Source organism: Oncorhynchus gorbuscha, unplaced genomic scaffold, assembly GCF_021184085.1.
Source record: "Oncorhynchus gorbuscha isolate QuinsamMale2020 ecotype Even-year unplaced genomic scaffold, OgorEven_v1.0 Un_scaffold_1030, whole genome shotgun sequence".
NCBI classification, from domain to species: Eukaryota; Metazoa; Chordata; class Actinopteri; order Salmoniformes; family Salmonidae; genus Oncorhynchus; species Oncorhynchus gorbuscha.
Genome location: NW_025745939.1, coordinates 141,963 through 159,462, shown reverse-complemented (window position 1 = coordinate 159,462; position 17,500 = coordinate 141,963). Strand labels below are relative to the sequence as shown.

The window sequence follows — 17,500 nt, the reverse complement described above, 5'->3', positions numbered from 1 at the left end:
CCTGCTAGTATAATAGATGGTGGTGTAAGAGAAGCCTGCTAGTATAATAGATGGTGGTGTGAGAGAAGCCTGCTAGTATAATAGATGGTGGTGTAAGAGAAGCCTGCTAGTATAATAGATGGTGGTGTGAGAGAAGCCTGCTAGTATAATAGATGGTGGTGTAGGAGAAGCCTGCTAGTATAATAGATGGTGGTGTGAGAGAAGCCTGCTAGTATAATAGATGGTGGTGTAAGAGAAGCCTGCTAGTATAATAGATGGTGGTGTGAGAGAAGCCTGCTAGTATAATAGATGGTGGTGTCGGAGAAGCCTGCTAGTAAAATAGATGGTGGTGTAGGAGAAGCCTGCTAGTAAAATAGATGCTGGTGTAGGAGAAGCCTGCTAGTATAATAGATGGTGGTGTAGGAGAAGCCTGCTAGTAAAATAGATGGTGGTGTAGGAGAAGCCTGCTAGTATAATAGATGCTGGTGTAGGAGAAGCCTGCTAGTATAATAGATGGTGGTGTGAGAGAAGCCTGCTAGTATAATAGATGGTGGTGTGAGAGAAGCCTGCTAGTATAATAGATGGTGGTGTGAGAGAAGCCTGCTAGTATAATAGATGGTGGTGTGAGAGAAGCCTGCTAGTAAAATAGATGCTGGTGTAAGAGAAGCCTGCTAGTATAATAGATGGTGGTGTAAGAGAAGCCTGCTAGTATAATAGATGGTGTTGTGAGAGAAGCCTGCTAGTAAAAATAGATGGTGGTGTAGGAGAAGCCTGCTAGTATAATAGATGGTGGTGTAGGAGAAGCCTGCTAGTATAATAGATGGTGGTGTAGGAGAAGCCTGCTAGTATAATAGATGCTGGTGTAGGAGAAGCCTGCTAGTATAATAGATGGTGGTGTGAGAGAAGCCTGCTAGTATAATAGATGGTGGTGTAAGAGAAGCCTGCTAGTATAATAGATGGTGGTGTAAGAGAAGCCTGCTAGTATAATAGATGGTGGTGTAAGAGAAGCCTGCTAGTATAATAGATGGTGGTGTAAGAGAAGCCTGCTAGTATAATAGATGGTGGTGTAAGAGAAGCCTGCTAGTATAATAGATGGTGGTGTAAGAGAAGCCTGCTAGTATAATAGATGGTGATGCCGGTTGGCTGACTGGCTTATTGATTGACTGTATTGCTGTCCGACTGACTGATTGGTTAGCTGGCCGGTTGGCTGGCAAATTAGTTACTGGCTGTCTGACATGCTGGTTGGTTGGTTGACTGGCTGGTTTGTTGGTTGACTGGTTGGTTGACTGGCTGGTTGACTGGCTGGTTGACTGGCTGGTTGGTTGACTGGTTGGCTGGTTGACTGGTTGGTTGACTGGTTGGTTGGTTGACTGGTTGGTTGATTGACTAGTTGGTTGACTGGTTGGTTGGTTGACTGGTTGGTTGGTTGACTGGCTGGTTGACTGGCTGGTTGGTGGACTGGCTGGTTGACTGGCTGGTTGACTGGCTGGTTGGTTGACTGGCTGGTTGGTTGACTGGTTGGTTGACTGGTTGGTTGGTTGACTGGTTGGTTGGTTGACTGGTTGGTTGGTTGACTGGCTGGTTGACTGGCTGGTTGGTTGACTGGTTGGTTGACAGGCTGGTTGGTTGACTGGCTGGCTGGTTGGTTGACTGGCTTGTTGGTTGGTTGGTTGGTTGACTGGCTGGTTGACTGGCTGGCTGGTTGGTTGACTGGCTGGTTGACTGGCTGGTTGACTGGCTGGTTGGTTGACTGGCTGGTTGGTTGACTGGTTGGTTGGTTGACTGGCCTCTCTCCCTCCTCTCCCCCTGCAGGGTAACCAGGAGGCCCCTCCCCCTCCGGACTCCAGGACTCAGCCGTACCCCTCCGCCCAATTTGCCCCCCCTCAGAACGGCCTGCCCGCTGAGTTCACCGCCTCACACCCTCACCCTGCGCCCCCCGACTACACAGGACAGCCCCCCGTCAGCGAACACACCCTCAACATGTACCCCACTTCACAGAACCACAGTGAACAGAGTGGACAGGACACCAGGATACAGACCGTCTCAGCCACAGCCACAGTAAGACATCTCTACTTCATTACAACATCTTGAATATATTACTGTTTCTGGCATACTGTATATTACTGTTATATATTACTGTTATATATTACTCTCTTATACAACAGGTGGGTCTAATCCTGAATGCTGATTGGTTAGCACCGACTAAATCTATAATGTTAAAATGCCCATTTATTCTGTTCCGTCTGACTGCGCAATCCACTATCTCATCAGCCCAGCCAGGCAATTTATAAACTTGATCTCCACTATAAAATTAATCTAGACATTATCTCACATTTCTTTAAGACTAACATTTAGATTTCAACAGCGGAGATTTATATCAACGTTTCTGTCTGTCTCTCTGACATTTACAACAGTGTTTCAGTATTTAAATTCGATCTCCAGCTGTCCCATAGTAATGACCGTGTCGGGAGTCGGGGACGAGACCTGCAGGCAGGCAGCGCTTCTCAGCCCGTCGAAATCATGAATCAGATGGCATCATTTTTATGGGATAAACCTAAAACAAAGACATGGAAATGGAAAAAGGGGGTAAAACAAAATGAAGTGCTGCTAGTTTACAGTCTTTCCAGCTTCCGCTTGAGGTGGTTGTGTTAGCTGTTGTTGTTGGCTAGCTCCTCTTGAGGTGGTTGTGTTAGCTGTTGTTGTTGGCTAGCTCCTCTTGAAGTGGTTGTGTTAGCTGTTGTTGTTGGCTAGCTCCTCTTGAAGTGGTTGTGTTAGCTTTTGTTGTTGGCTAGCTCCTCTTGAGGTGGTTGTGTTAGCTGTTGTTGTTGGCTAGCTCCTCTTGAAGTGGTTGTGTTAGCTGTTGTTGTTGGCTAGCTCCTCTTGAAGTGGTTGTGTTAGCTGTTGTTGTTGGCTAGCTCCTCTTGAAGTGGTTGTGTTAGCTGTTGTTGTTGGCTAGCTCCTCTTGATGTTGTTGTGTTAGCTGTTGTTGTTGGCTAGCTCCTCTGAACAACAGTGTCCAGCTTCCTCTTGAAGTGGTTGTGTTAGCTGTTGTTGTTGGCTAGCTCCTCTGAACAACAGGGTACGTTTTCTTTCCTCATTGTTATGGATGTATCCATGTGAATGTCACTAGAAAACAGCTGCTTTGCTGTAGGACATTGAGACTTGTCCCGAAGCCACTCCTGCGTTGTCTTGGCTGTGTGCTTAGGGTTATTGTCCTGTTGGAAGATGAACCTTCGTCCCAGTCTGAGGTCCTGAAAGCTCTGGAGCAGGTTTTCACCAAGGAACTTTCAGTACTTTGCTCCGTTCATCTTTGTCTCGATCCTAACGAGTCTACCAGTCCCTGCCGCTGAAAAACATCCCCACAGCATGATGTTGCCACCACCATGCTTCACTGTAGGGATGGTGCCAGGTTTCCCCCAGACGTGACACTTGGAATTCAGGCCAAAGAGTACTGGTTTCATCAGACCAGCGGTCTGAGAGTCTTTAGGTGCCTTTTGGCAAACACCAAGCAGACTGTGCTGTGCCTTTTACAGAGGAGTGGCTTCTGTCTGGCCACTCTACCATAAAGGCCTAATTGGTGGAGTGCTGTAGAGATGGTTGTCCTTCTGGAAGGTTCTCCCATCTTCACAGAGTAACTCTGGGGCTCTGTCAGAGTGACCATCGGGTTCTTGGTCACTTCCCTGACCAAGGACCTTCTCCCCCGATTGCACAGTTTGGCCGGGAGGCCAGCTCTGGAAAGGTCTTGGTGGTTCCAAACTTCTTCACTTTAAGAATGACAGAGGCCATTGGGTTCTTGGGGACCTTCAATGTTGCAGACCTTTTTTTGGTACCCTTCCCCAGATCTGTGCCTCGACACAATCCTGTCTTAGAGCTCTAAGGACAATTCCTTCAACCTCATGGCTTGGTTTTTTGCTCTGACATGCACTGTCAACTGTGGTACCTTTATATAGACAGGTGTGTGCCTTTCCAAATCATATCCAATCAATTGAATTTACCACAGGTGTTCTCAAATCAAGTTGTAGAAGCATCTCAAGGATGATCAATGAAGTAGTACATTGATCTAAGTGGTGCATTGATCCACCGTCGTCCGGGCTTGGCCGGTGTAGGCCGTCATTGTAAATAAGATTTTGTTCTCAACTGACTGTTTTCGTTTGGTCATTATGGGGTATTGTGATGTCATTATGGGGTATTGTGATGTCATTATGGGGTATTGTGATGTCATTATGGGGTATTGTGATGTCATTATGGGGTATTGTGATGTCATTATGGGGTATTGTGATGTCATTATGAGGTATTGTGATGTCATTATGGGGCATTGTGATGTCATTATGGGGTATTGTGATGTCATTATGGGGTATTGTGATGTCATTATGAGGTGTTGTGATGTCATTATGGGGTATTGTGATGTCATTATGGGGTATTGTGATGTCATTATGGGGTATTGTGATGTCATTATGAGGTATTGTGATGTCATTATGGGGTATTGTGATGTCATTATGGGGTATTGTGATGTCATTATGGGGTATTGTGATGTCATTATGGGGTATTGTGATGTCATTATGGGGTATTGTGATGTCATTATGGGGTATTGTGATGTCATTATGGGGTATTGTGATGTCATTATGGGGTATTGTGATGTCATTATGGGGTATTGTGATGTCATTATGGGGTATTGTGATGTCATTATGGGGTATTGTGATGTCATTATGAGGTACTGTGTGTAGATAGACAAGTCATTTTATTCATTTAATCCATATTAGAATAAGGAAGGCACCCTATTACTGTTATATAATACTTTTGTATACACCAGATCGTCTCGGCCATAGTATGGTGTGTGTGTGTGTGTGTGTGTGTGTGTGTGTGTGTGTGTGTGTGTGTGTGTGTGTGTGTGTGTGTGTGTGTGTGTGTGTGTGTGTGTGTGTGTGTGTGTGTGTGTGTGTGTGTGTGTGTGTGTGTGTGTGTGTGTGTGTGTGTGTGTGTGTGCACTATACCCTTCATAAGGATGCAGATTTGTACCTAGTGTACACTATACCCTTCACAAGGATGCAGATTTGGACATAGTGTACACTATACCCTTCACAAGGATGCAGAATTGTACCTAGTGTACACTATTCTCCTCAGAGCACCAGGTTATCCGAGGCCTTTACTGCAGGTCTCAAGCTGTGTTCTGATTCGTTGTTTCATTAATAGAATTCATCTGATGTTGAAAGCTGTTTTTTGGAATGCTTCCGTCTAGACACAAACATCCTGTGGTAGTCATTTGATTTATCATCCCTCTCTCTGTCATAAATATGTATATTGCCATTCACCCAGAGTGCAATACAATCCAGTATTAGTTTGCATGGTAATGAGAAATATTTTCTCCCTCAAGCACTGAGAAAAACGCTAAGTTTTTATTTTCTTGCTTGTCTTTTTAAAGTTGTTTCATGCATGTGTTATTAGTCTTTAGCTTGGAAGGAGAGAACTAGGAGAAGAGAAGTAATGAAGGAGAGAACTCGGAGAAGAGAAGTAATGAAGGAGAGAACTAGGAGAAGAGAAGTAATGAAGGAGAGAACTAGGAGAAGAGAAGTAATGAAGGAGAGAACTAGGAGAAGAGAAGTAATGAAGGAGAGAACTAGGATAAGAGAAGTGATGAGGGAGAGAACTAGGAGAAGAGAAGTAATGAAGGAGAGAACTAGGAGAAGAGAAGTGATGAAGGAGAACTAGGAGAAGAGAAGTGATGAAGGAGAGAACTAGGAGAAGAGAAGTGATGAGGGAGAACTAGGAGAAGAGAAGTAATGAAGGAGAGAACTAGGAGAAGAGAAGTAATGAAGGAGAGAACTAGGAGAAGAGAAGTGATGAAGGAGAACTAGGAGAAGAGAAGTAATGAAGGAGAGAACTAGGAGAAGAGAAGTAATGAAGGAGAAAACTAGGAGAAGAGAAGTAATGAAGGAGAGAACTAGGAGAAGAGAAGTAATGAAGGAGAGAACTAGGAGAAGAGAAGTAATGAAGGAGAGAACTAGGAGAAGAGAAGTAATGAAGGAGAGAACTAGGAGAAGAGAAGTGATGAAGGAGAGAGGGGAGAAGAGAAGTGATGAAGGAGAGAACTAGGAGAAGAGAAGTAATGAAGGAGAGAACTAGGAGAAGAGAAGTAATGAAGGAGAGAACTAGGAGAAGAGAAGTGATGAAGGAGAGAGGGGAGAAGAGAAGTGATGAAGGAGAGAACTAGGAGAAGAGAAGTAATGAAGGAGAGAACTAGGAGAAGAGAAGTAATGAAGGAGAGAACTAGGAGAAGAGAAGTGATGAAGGAGAACTAAGAGAAGAGAAGTGATGAAGGAGAACTAGGAGAAGAGAAGTAATGAAGGAGAGAACTAGGAGAAGAGAAGTAATGAAGGAGAGAACTAGGAGAAGAGAAGTAATGAAGGAGAGAACTAGGAGAAGAGAAGTGATGAAGGAGAACTAGGAGAAGAGAAGTGATGAAGGAGAAAACTAGGAGAAGAGAAGTAATGAAGGAGAGAACTAGGAGAAGAGAAGTAATGAAGGAGAGAACTAGGAGAAGAGAAGTAATGAAGGAGAGAACTAGGAGAAGAGAAGTAATGAAGGAGAGAACTAGGAGAAGAGAAGTGATGAAGGAGAGAGGGGAGAAGAGAAGTGATGAAGGAGAGAACTAGGAGAAGAGAAGTAATGAAGGAGAGAACTAGGAGAAGAGAAGTGATGAAGGAGAACTAAGAGAAGAGAAGTGATGAAGGAGAACTAGGAGAAGAGAAGTAATGAAGGAGAACTAGGAGAAGAGAAGTGATGAAGGAGAACTAGGAGAAGAGAAGTAATGAAGGAGAGAACTAGGAGAAGAGAAGTGATGAAGGAGAACTAGGAGAAGAGAAGTGATGAAGGAGAACTAGGAGAAGAGAAGTGATGAAGGAGAACTAGGAGAAGAGAAGTAATGAAGGAGAACTAGGAGAAGAGAAGTAATGAAGGAGAACTAGGAGAAGAGAAGTAATGAAGGAGAGAACTAGGAGAAGAGAAGTGATGAAGGAGAACTAGGAGAAGAGAAGTAATGAAGGAGAGAACTAGGAGAAGAGAAGTGATGAAGGAGAACTAGGAGAAGAGAAGTGATGAAGGAGAGAACTAGGAGAAGAGAAGTGATGAAGGAGAACTAGGAGAAGAGAAGTGATGAAGGAGAACTAGGAGAAGAGAAGTAATGAAGGAGAGAACTAGGAGAAGAGAAGTGATGAAGGAGAGAACTAGGAGAAGAGAAGTAATGAAGGAGAGAACTAGGAGAAGAGAAGTAATGAAGGAGAGAACTAGGAGAAGAGAAGTGATGAAGGAGAGAACTAGGAGAAGAGAAGTGATGAAGGAGAGAACTAGGAGAAGAGAAGTGATGAAGGAGAGAACTAGGAGAAGAGAAGTAATGAAGGAGAGAACTAGGAGAAGAGAAGTAATGAAGGAGAGAACTAGGAGAAGAGAAGTAATGAAGGAGAGAACTAGGAGAAGAGAAGTAATGAAGGAGTGAACTAGGAGAAGAGAAGTGATGAAGGAGAACTAGGAGAAGAGAAGTAATGAAGGAGAGAACTAGGAGAAGAGAAGTAATGAAGGAGAGAACTAGGAGAAGAGAAGTAATGAAGGAGAGAACTAGGAGAAGAGAAGTGATGAAGGAGAACTAGGAGAAGAGAAGTAATGAAGGAGAACTAGGAGAAGAGAAGTAATGAAGGAGAGAACTAGGAGAAGAGAAGTGATGAAGGAGAGAACTAGGAGAAGAGAAGTAATGAAGGAGAACTAGGAGAAGAGAAGTGATGAAGGAGAGAACTAGGAGAAGAGAAGTAATGAAGGAGAACTAGGAGAAGAGAAGTAATGAAGGAGAGAACTAGGAGAAGAGAAGTAATGAAGGAGAACTAGGAGAAGAGAAGTAATGAAGGAGAGAACTAGGAGAAGAGAAGTAATGAAGGAGAACTAGGAGAAGAGAAGTAATGAAGGAGAGAACTAGGAGAAGAGAAGTGATGAAGGAGAACTAAGAGAAGAGAAGTAATGAAGGAGAGAACTAGGAGAAGAGAAGTGATGAAGGAGAACTAGGAGAAGAGAAGTAATGAAGGAGAGAACTAGGAGAAGAGAAGTAATGAAGGAGAGAACTAGGAGAAGAGAAGTAATGAAGGAGAGAACTAGGAGAAGAGAAGTGATGAAGGAGAACTAGGAGAAGAGAAGTAATGAAGGAGAGAACTAGGAGAAGAGAAGTGATGAAGGAGAGAACTAGGAGAAGAGAAGTGATGAAGGAGAGAACTAGGAGAAGAGAAGTAATGAAGGAGAGAACTAGGAGAAGAGAAGTAATGAAGGAGAGAACTAGGAGAAGAGAAGTAATGAAGGAGAGAACTAGGAGAAGAGAAGTAATGAAGGAGAGAACTAGGAGAAGAGAAGTGATGAAGGAGAACTAGGAGAAGAGAAGTAATGAAGGAGAGAACTAGGAGAAGAGAAGTGATGAAGGAGAGAACTAGGAGAAGAGAAGTAATGAAGGAGAGAACTAGGAGAAGAGAAGTAATGAAGGAGAGAACTAGGAGAAGAGAAGTGATGAAGGAGAACTAGGAGAAGAGAAGTAATGAAGGAGAGAACTAGGAGAAGAGAAGTGATGAAGGAGAACTAGGAGAAGAGAAGTGATGAAGGAGAGAACTAGGAGAAGAGAAGTAATGAAGGAGAGAACTAGGAGAAGAGAAGTAATGAAGGAGAGAACTAGGAGAAGAGAAGTGATGAAGGAGAACTAGGAGAAGAGAAGTAATGAAGGAGAGAACTAGGAGAAGAGAAGTGATGAAGGAGAACTAGGAGAAGAGAAGTGATGAAGGAGAGAACTAGGAGAAGAGAAGTGATGAAGGAGAACTAGGAGAAGAGAAGTGATGAAGGAGAACTAGGAGAAGAGAAGTAATGAAGGAGAGAACTAGGAGAAGAGAAGTGATGAAGGAGAGAACTAGGAGAAGAGAAGTAATGAAGGAGAGAACTAGGAGAAGAGAAGTAATGAAGGAGAGAACTAGGAGAAGAGAAGTGATGAAGGAGAGAACTAGGAGAAGAGAAGTAATGAAGGAGAGAACTAGGATAAGAGAAGTAATGAAGGAGAGAACTAGGAGAAGAGAAGTAATGAAGGAGAGAACTAGGAGAAGAGAAGTGATGAAGGAGAACTAGGAGAAGAGAAGTAATGAAGGAGAACTAGGAGAAGAGAAGTAATGAAGGAGAGAACTAGGAGAAGAGAAGTGATGAAGGAGAGAACTAGGAGAAGAGAAGTAATGAAGGAGAACTAGGAGAAGAGAAGTGATGAAGGAGAGAACTAGGAGAAGAGAAGTAATGAAGGAGAACTAGGAGAAGAGAAGTAATGAAGGAGAGAACTAGGAGAAGAGAAGTAATGAAGGAGAACTAGGAGAAGAGAAGTAATGAAGGAGAGAACTAGGAGAAGAGAAGTAATGAAGGAGAACTAGGAGAAGAGAAGTAATGAAGGAGAGAACTAGGAGAAGAGAAGTAATGAAGGAGAGAACTAGGAGAAGAGAAGTGATGAAGGAGAACTAAGAGAAGAGAAGTAATGAAGGAGAGAACTAGGAGAAGAGAAGTGATGAAGGAGAACTAGGAGAAGAGAAGTAATGAAGGAGAGAACTAGGAGAAGAGAAGTAATGAAGGAGAGAACTAGGAGAAAGAAGTAATGAAGGAGAGAACTAGGAGAAGAGAAGTGATGAAGGAGAACTAGGAGAAGAGAAGTAATGAAGGAGAGAACTAGGAGAAGAGAAGTGATGAAGGAGAGAACTAGGAGAAGAGAAGTGATGAAGGAGAACTAGGAGAAGAGAAGTGATGAAGGAGAGAACTAGGAGAAGAGAAGTGATGAAGGAGAGAACTAGGAGAAGAGAAGTGATGAAGGAGAGAACTAGGAGAAGAGAAGTGATGAAGGAGAGAACTAGGAGAAGAGAAGTGATGAAGGAGAGAACTAGGAGAAGAGAAGTGATGAAGGAGAGAACTAGGAGAAGAGAAGTAATGAAGGAGAACTAGGAGAAGAGAAGTGATGAAGGAGAGAACTAGGAGAAGAGAAGTAATGAAGGAGAGAACTAGGAGAAGAGAAGTAATGAAGGAGAGAACTAGGAGAAGAGAAGTAATGAAGGAGAGAACTAGGAGAAGAGAAGTAATGAAGGAGAGAACTAGGAGAAGAGAAGTAATGAAGGAGAGAACTAGGAGAAGAGAAGTGATGAAGGAGAACTAGGAGAAGAGAAGTAATGAAGGAGAGAACTAGGAGAAGAGAAGTGATGAAGGAGAGAACTAGGAGAAGAGAAGTAATGAAGGAGAGAACTAGGAGAAGAGAAGTAATGAAGGAGAGAACTAGGAGAAGAGAAGTAATGAAGGAGAGAACTAGGAGAAGAGAAGTGATGAAGGAGAGAACTAGGAGAAGAGAAGTAATGAAGGAGAGAACTAGGAGAAGAGAAGTGATGAAGGAGAGAACTAGGAGAAGAGAAGTGATGGAGGAGAGAACTAGGATAAGAGAAGTGATGAAGGAGAACTAGGAGAAGAGAAGTAATGAAGGAGAGAACTAGGAGAAGAGAAGTAATGAAGGAGAGAACTAGGAGAAGAGAAGTAATGAAGGAGAGAACTAGGAGAACAGAAGTGATGAAGGAGAACTAGGAGAAGAGAAGTAATGAAGGAGAGAACTAGGAGAAGAGAAGTAATGAAGGAGAGAACTAGGAGAAGAGAAGTAATGAAGGAGAGAACTAGGAGAAGAGAAGTAATGAAGGAGAGAACTAGGAGAAGAGAAGTAATGAAGGAGAGAACTAGGAGAAGAGAAGTGATGAAGGAGAGAACTAGGAGAAGAGAAGTAATGAAGGAGAGAACTAGGAGAAGAGAAGTAATGAAGGAGAGAACTAGGAGAAGAGAAGTGATGAAGGAGAACTAGGAGAAGAGAAGTAATGAAGGAGAGAACTAGGAGAAGAGAAGTAATGAAGGAGAGAACTAGGAGAAGAGAAGTAATGAAGGAGAGAACTAGGAGAAGAGAAGTAATGAAGGAGAGAACTAGGAGAAGAGAAGTAATGAAGGAGAGAACTAGGAGAAGAGAAGTAATGAAGGAGAGAACTAGGAGAAGAGAAGTGATGAAGGAGAACTAAGAGAAGAGAAGTGATGAAGGAGAACTAGGAGAAGAGAAGTAATGAAGGAGAACTAGGAGAAGAGAAGTGATGAAGGAGAGAACTAGGATAAGAGAAGTAATGAAGGAGAGAACTAGGAGAAGAGAAGTAATGAAGGAGAGAGGGGAGACAGAGACCTCTCTCTGGGGAGAGAGACGGAAAGAGGGGAGAGGAAGAGAGAAGGAGAGAGGCGGAGAGAGGCGGAGAGAGGGGAGACGGAGAGAGGGGAGAAGGAGAGAGGGGAGACTGAGAGAGGGGAGGGGAGAAGGAGAAAGGGGAGAAGGAGAGATGGAGAGAGGGGAGAAGGAGAGAGGGGAGGAGAGGGGAGAAGGAGAGAGGGGAGGAGAGAAGGAGAGAGGGGAGACAGAGAGAGGGGAGGAGAGGGGAGAAGGAGAGAGGGGAGGAGAGAAGGAGAGAGGGGAGACAGAGAGAGGGGAGGAGAGGGGAGAAGGAGAGAAGGGAGAAGAAGAGAGGGGATAAGGAGAGATGGGAGAGGGAGAGAGGGGAGGAGAGGGGAGAAGGAGAGAGGGGAGACGGAGAGAGGGGAGGAGAGGGGAGAAGGAGAGAGGGGAGGAGAGGGGAGAAGGGGAGAAGGAGAGAGGGGAGAAGGAGAGAGTGTGTAGCATCACACTTCTCATAACTCTAGTCATGGAAAGACACAGAGCAGGAAAATGAGTTGTACATCTGGAAAACCGCTCCCTCTCCTTTCCCCCTCAAACCCTCATTACCCCGCCCCCGCGTCTGTCTTTTTATTTCTCTCTCCGTCTTACACTCCCACTTAATCAACCCTCTCCTTTCCCTGTTTCTTTAGTCCCCTTTCCCACTCTGTCTTTCTCTATCCCACTCACCCCCTCTCTCTTTCTCTCGCTCGCTCTATAGTCTGAGTCTATATGTTGAGGCAAGAGAGAGCGAGAGAGACGGAGAGATAGAGAGAGGTGGGGGGAGTAGAGAGAGAGAGAGAGAGAGAGAGACAGAGAGAGAGGTGGGGGGAGTAGAGAGAGATTACCTCATCTGGCTGGCCTGTTTATAGAGTGACGTCACCCCCCACTCCACTGTCTGCTCTCTGTTAAAGTAGTGAGAGAGAGAGAGAGAGAGAGAGAGAGAGAGAGAGAGAGAGAGAGAGAGAGAGAGAGAGAGAGAGAGAGAGAGAGAGAGAGAGAGAGAGAGAGAGAGACTGACAGAGAGAGAGACTGACAGAGAGAGAGAGAGACAGAGACAGAGAGAGAGAGAGAGAGAGAGAGAGAGAGAGAGAGAGAGAGAGAGAGAGAGAGAGAGAGAGAGAGAGAGAGAGAGAGAGAGAGAGAGAGAGAGACTGACAGAGAGAGACTGACAGAGAGAGAGAGACAGAGAGAGAGACAGAGAGAGAGAGAGAGAGAGAGAGAGAGAGAGAGAGAGAGAGAGAGAGAGAGAGAGAGAGAGAGAGAGACAGAGAGAGAGACTGACATTGAGAGAGAGAGACAGAGAGACAGAGAGAGAGAGAGAGAGAGAGAGAGAGAGAGAGAGAGAGAGAGAGAGAGAGAGAGAGAGAGAGAGAGAGAGAGAGAGAGAGAGAGAGACTGACAGAGAGAGACTAAAACTCTTTAACATCATACTTAGCTCTGGCATCTTCCCCAATATTTGGAACCAAGGACTGATCACCCCAATCCACAAAAGTGGAGACAAATTTGACCCCAATAACTACCGTGGAATATGTGTCAACAGTAACCTTGGGAAAATCCTCTGCATTATTATTAACAGCAGACTCGTACATTTCCTCAATGAAAACAATGTACTGAGCAAATGTCAAATTGGCTTTTTACCAAATTACCGTACAACAGACCATGTATTCACCCTGCACACCCTAATTGACAACCAAACAAACCAAAACAAAGGCAAAGTCTTCTCATGCTTTGTTGATTTCAAAAAAGCCTTCAACTCAATCTGGCATGAGGGTCTGCTATACAAACTGATGGAAAGTGGTGTTGGGGGTAAAACATACGACATTATAAAATCCATGTACACAAACAACAAGTGTGCGGTTAAAATTGGCAAAAAAACACACACATTTCTTCACACAGGGTCGTGGGGTTAGACAGGGATGCAGCTTAAGCCCCACCCTCTTCAACATATATATCAACGAATTGGCGCGGGCACTAGAAAAGTCTGCAGCACCCGGCCTCCTCCTGCTAGAATCCGAAGTCAAATGGGGGGGGGGGGGTATCACCACCCCCAAGAGATGCTAATCTCTACAATAACATTGGTTGGGGGGGGAATCACCACCCCCAAGAGATGCTAATCTCTACAATAACATTGGTTGGGGGGGGTATCACCCCCCCCAAGAGATGCTAATCTCTACAATAACATTGGTTGGGGGGTATCACCCCCACCAAGAGATGCTAATCTCTACAATAACATTGGTTGGGGGGGTATCACCCCCACCAAGAGATGCTAATCTCTACAATAACATTGGTTGGGGGGGTATCACCCCCACCAAGAGATGCTAATCTCTACAATAACATTGGCTGGGGGGAATCACCACCCCCAAGAGATGCTAATCTCTACAATAACATTGGTTGGGGGGGTATCACCCCCCCCAAGAGATGCTAATCTCTACAATAACATTGGTTGGGGGGAGATGCTAATCTCCAATAACATCCCTCCAATAACATCCCTAAAAAGTCTCAGTTCTCTCCAGTCATCAGTGTCTGTTTCTCCCTCCCTCCTCCCTCCCTCCCTCCCTCCCTCCCTCCCTCCCCCTCCCCCCTCCCTAGAGTCTCAGTTCTCTCCAGTCATCAGTGTCTGTTTCTCCTCCCTCCCCCTCCCTCCCTCCCTCCCTAAAGTCTCAGTTCTCTCCAGTCATCAGTGTCTGTTTCTCTCTCTCTCCGCCCCTCCCTCCCTCCCCCCTCCCTCCCTCCCTCCCTAAAGTCTCAGTTCTCTCCAGTCATCAGTGTCTGTTTCTCCCTCCCTCCATCCCTCCCTCCCTCCCTCCCTCCCTCCCCCTCCCTCCCTCCCTCCCTCCCTCCCTCCCTCCTCCCTCCCTCCCTCCCTCCCTCCCTCCCTCCCTCCCTAGAGTCTCAGTTCTCTCCAATCATCAGTGTCTGTTTCTCTCTCCCTCTGCCCGTCCCTCCCTCCCTCCCTAGAGTCTCAGTTCTCTCCAGTCATCAGTGTCTGTTTCTCCCTCCATCCCTCCCTCCCTCCCTCCCTCCCTCCCTAGAGTCTCAGTTCTCTCCAGTCATCAGTGTCTGTTTCTCCCTCCATCCCTCCCTCCCTCCCTCCCTCCCTCCCTAGAGTCTCAGTTCTCTCCAATCATCAGTGTTTGTTTCTCCCTCCCTCCCTCCCTCCCTCCCTCCCTCCCTCCCTCCCTCCCTCCTCCCTCCCTCCCTCCCTCCCTCCCTCCCTAGAGTCTCAGTTCTCTCCAATCATCAGTGTTTGTTTCTCCCTCCCTCTCTCCCTCTGCCCGTCCCTCCCTCCCTCCCTAGAGTCTCAGTTCTCTCCAGTCATCAGTGTCCCTCCCCCTCCCTCCCTCCCTCCCTCCCTCCCTCCCTCCCTAAAGTCTCAGTTCTCTCCAGTCATCAGTGTCTGTTTCTCCCTCCCTCCCTCCCTCCCTCCCTCCCTCCCTCCCTCCCTCCCTAAAGTCTCAGTTCTCTCCAGTCATCAGTGTCTGTTTCTCCCTCCCTCCCTCCCTCTCTCCGCCCCCTCCCTCCCTCCCTCCCCCCTCCCTCCCTCCCTCCCTCCATAAAGTCTCAGTTCTCTCCAGTCATCAGTGTCTGTTTCTCTCTCTCTCCCTCCGCCCCTCCCTCCCTCCCTAGAGTCTCAGTTCTCTCCAGTCATCAGTGTCCCTCCCTCCCTCCCTCCCTCCCTCCCTAAAGTCTCAGTTCTCTCCAGTCATCAGTGTCTGTTTCTCCCTCCCACCCTCCCTCCCTCCCTCCCTCCCTCCCTAAAGTCTCAGTTCTCTCCAGTCATCAGTGTCTGTTTCTCCCTCCCTCCCTCCCTCCCTCCGCCCCTCCCCCTCCCTCCGCCCCTCCCTCCCTCCCTCCCTCCCTAAAGTCTCAGCTCTCTCCAGTCAACAGTGTCTGTTTCTCCCTCCCTCCCTCCCCCTCACTTCCTCCCTCCCTAGAGTCTCAGTTCTCTCCAATCATCAGTGTCTGTTTCTCTCTCCCTCTGCCCCTCCCTCCCTCCCTCCCTAGAGTCTCAGTTCTCTCCAATCATCAGTGTCTGTTTCTCTCTCCCTCTGCCCGTCCCTCCCTCCCTCCCCAGAGTCTCAGTTCTCTCCAGTCATCAGTGTCCATCCCTCCCTCCCTCCCTCCCTCCCTCCCTGCCTCCCTCCCTCCCTCCCTAGAGTCTCAGTTCTCTCCAGTCAACAGTGTCTGTTTCTCCCTCCCTCCCTCCCCCTCACTTCCCTCCCTCCCTAGAGTCTCAGTTCTCTCCAGTCATCAGTGTCTGTTTCTCCCTCCCTCCCTCCCTCCCTCCCTCCCTCCCTCCCTCCCTCCCTCCCTCCCTCCCTCCCTCCCTCCCTCCCTCCCTCCCTCCCTCCCTCCCTCCCTAGAGTCTCAGTTCTCTCCAGTCATCAGTGTCTGTTTCTCCCTCCCTCCCTCCCTCCCTCCCTCCCTCCCTCCCTCCCTCCCTCCCTCCCTCCCTCCCTCCCTCCCTCCCTCCCTCCCTCCCTCCCTCCCTAGAGTCTCAGTTCTCTCCAGTCATCAGTATCTGTTTCTCCCTCCCTCCCTCCCTCCCTCCCTCCCTCCCTCCCTCCCTCCCTCCCTCCCTCCCTCCCTCCCTCCCTCCCTCCCTCCCTCCCTAGAGTCTCAGTTCTCTCCAGTCATCAGTATCTGTTTCTCCCTCCCTCCCTCCCTCCCTCCCTCCCTCCCTCCCTCCCTCCCTCCCTCCCCCTCCCTCCCTCCCTCCCTCCCTCCCTCCCTCCCCCTCCCTCCCTCCCTCCCTCCCTCCCTCCCTCCCCCTCCCTCCCTCCCTCCCTAGAGTCTCAGTTCTCTCCAGTCATCAGTGTCTGTTTCTCCCTCCCTCCCTCCCTCACCCTCCCTCCCTCCCTCCCTCCCTAAAGTCTCAGTTCTCTCCAGTCATCAGTGTCTGTTTCTCTCTCTCTCCTTTCATTCCTTCTCTCCAGCAATATGTCAAAAACACGTCTCCCTTCTCCCCCTCTGACTATTAGATGAAACTTCTGATGCTGCAGAAAAAGACCAGATATATAGTTATCTTTGTTTTATTTCCTGGTTTGAAGTGTAGGCGTCCACTGCCTGTACAATTAATGTTCCACAGATGGCACACGCTGCTGCGTGTGTGTGTGTGTGTGTGTGTGTGTGTGTGTGTGTGTGTGTGTGTGTGTGTGTGTGTGTGTGTGTGTGTGTGTGTGTGTGTGTGTGTGTGTGTGTGTGTGTGTGTGTGTGTGTGTGTGTGTGTGTGTGTGTGTGTGTGTGTGTGTGTGTGTGTGTGTGTGGCAGCAGCCTGTCAGCCTTATGCTTCCTCCCCTGTAAACACACAGACTGTATTTTGAGCTGCCGCCCAGAGTTGAGGAATGGAAAGTATTCTCTTTCTGTAACTGGGTTAGAGCGTGAAGCCGACTGTACTGTGTGTGTGTGTGTTCGCAGGATATTTGTTCCTTATGGTTTCAGCATCTGAGAAGACTGGGTCTGTCTCTATAGGATATATAGACAGTAGAGGACTGGGTCTGTCTTTATAGGATATATAGACAGTAGAGGACTGGGTCTGTCTCTATAGGATATATAGACAGTAGAGGACTGGGTCTGTCTCTATAGGATATATAGACAGTAGAGGACTGGGTCTGTCTCTATAGGATATATAGACAGTAGAGGACTGGGTCTGTCTCTATATGATATATAGACAGTAGAGGACTGGGTCTGTCTCTATAGGATATATAGACAGTAGAGGACTGGGTCTGTCTCTATAGGATATATAGACAGTAGAGGACTGGGTCTGTCTCTATAGGATATATAGACAGTAGAGGACTGGGTCTGTCTCTATAGGATATATAGACAGTAGAGGACTGGGTCTGTCTCTATATGATATATAGACAGTAGAGGACTGGGTCTGTCTCTATAGGATATATAGACAGTAGAGGACTGGGTCTGTCTCTATAGGATATATAGACAGTAGAGGACTGGGTCTGTCTCTATATGATATATAGACAGTATAGGACTGGGTCTGTCTCTATAGGATATATTGACAGTAGAGGACTGGGTCTGTCTCTATAGGATATATAGACAGTATAGGACTGGGTCTGTCTCTATAGGATATATAGACAGTAGAGGACTGGGTCTGTCTCTATATGATATATAGACAGTATAGGACTGGGTCTGTCTCTATAGGATATATAGACAGTATAGGACTGGGTCTGTCTCTATAGGATATATAGACAGTATAGGACTGGGTCTGTCTCTATAGGATATATAGACAGTAGAGGACTG

At 46.6% G+C, this 17,500-nt stretch overlaps 1 protein-coding gene across 1 annotated transcript in view; it reads left to right on the top strand.

Annotated features, from left to right (window-relative positions):
- The window catches only part of LOC124021040 (RNA binding protein fox-1 homolog 1-like), a 33,456-nt gene that overhangs the window by 3,945 nt on the left and 12,011 nt on the right, over nucleotides 1-17,500 (top strand). Inside the window, exon 2 of the mRNA XM_046336351.1 lies at nucleotides 1,792-2,037. Within this exon, the coding sequence (XP_046192307.1) occupies nucleotides 1,792-2,037 (246 nt within the window). The remainder of the gene's footprint in view (nucleotides 1-1,791; nucleotides 2,038-17,500) is intronic.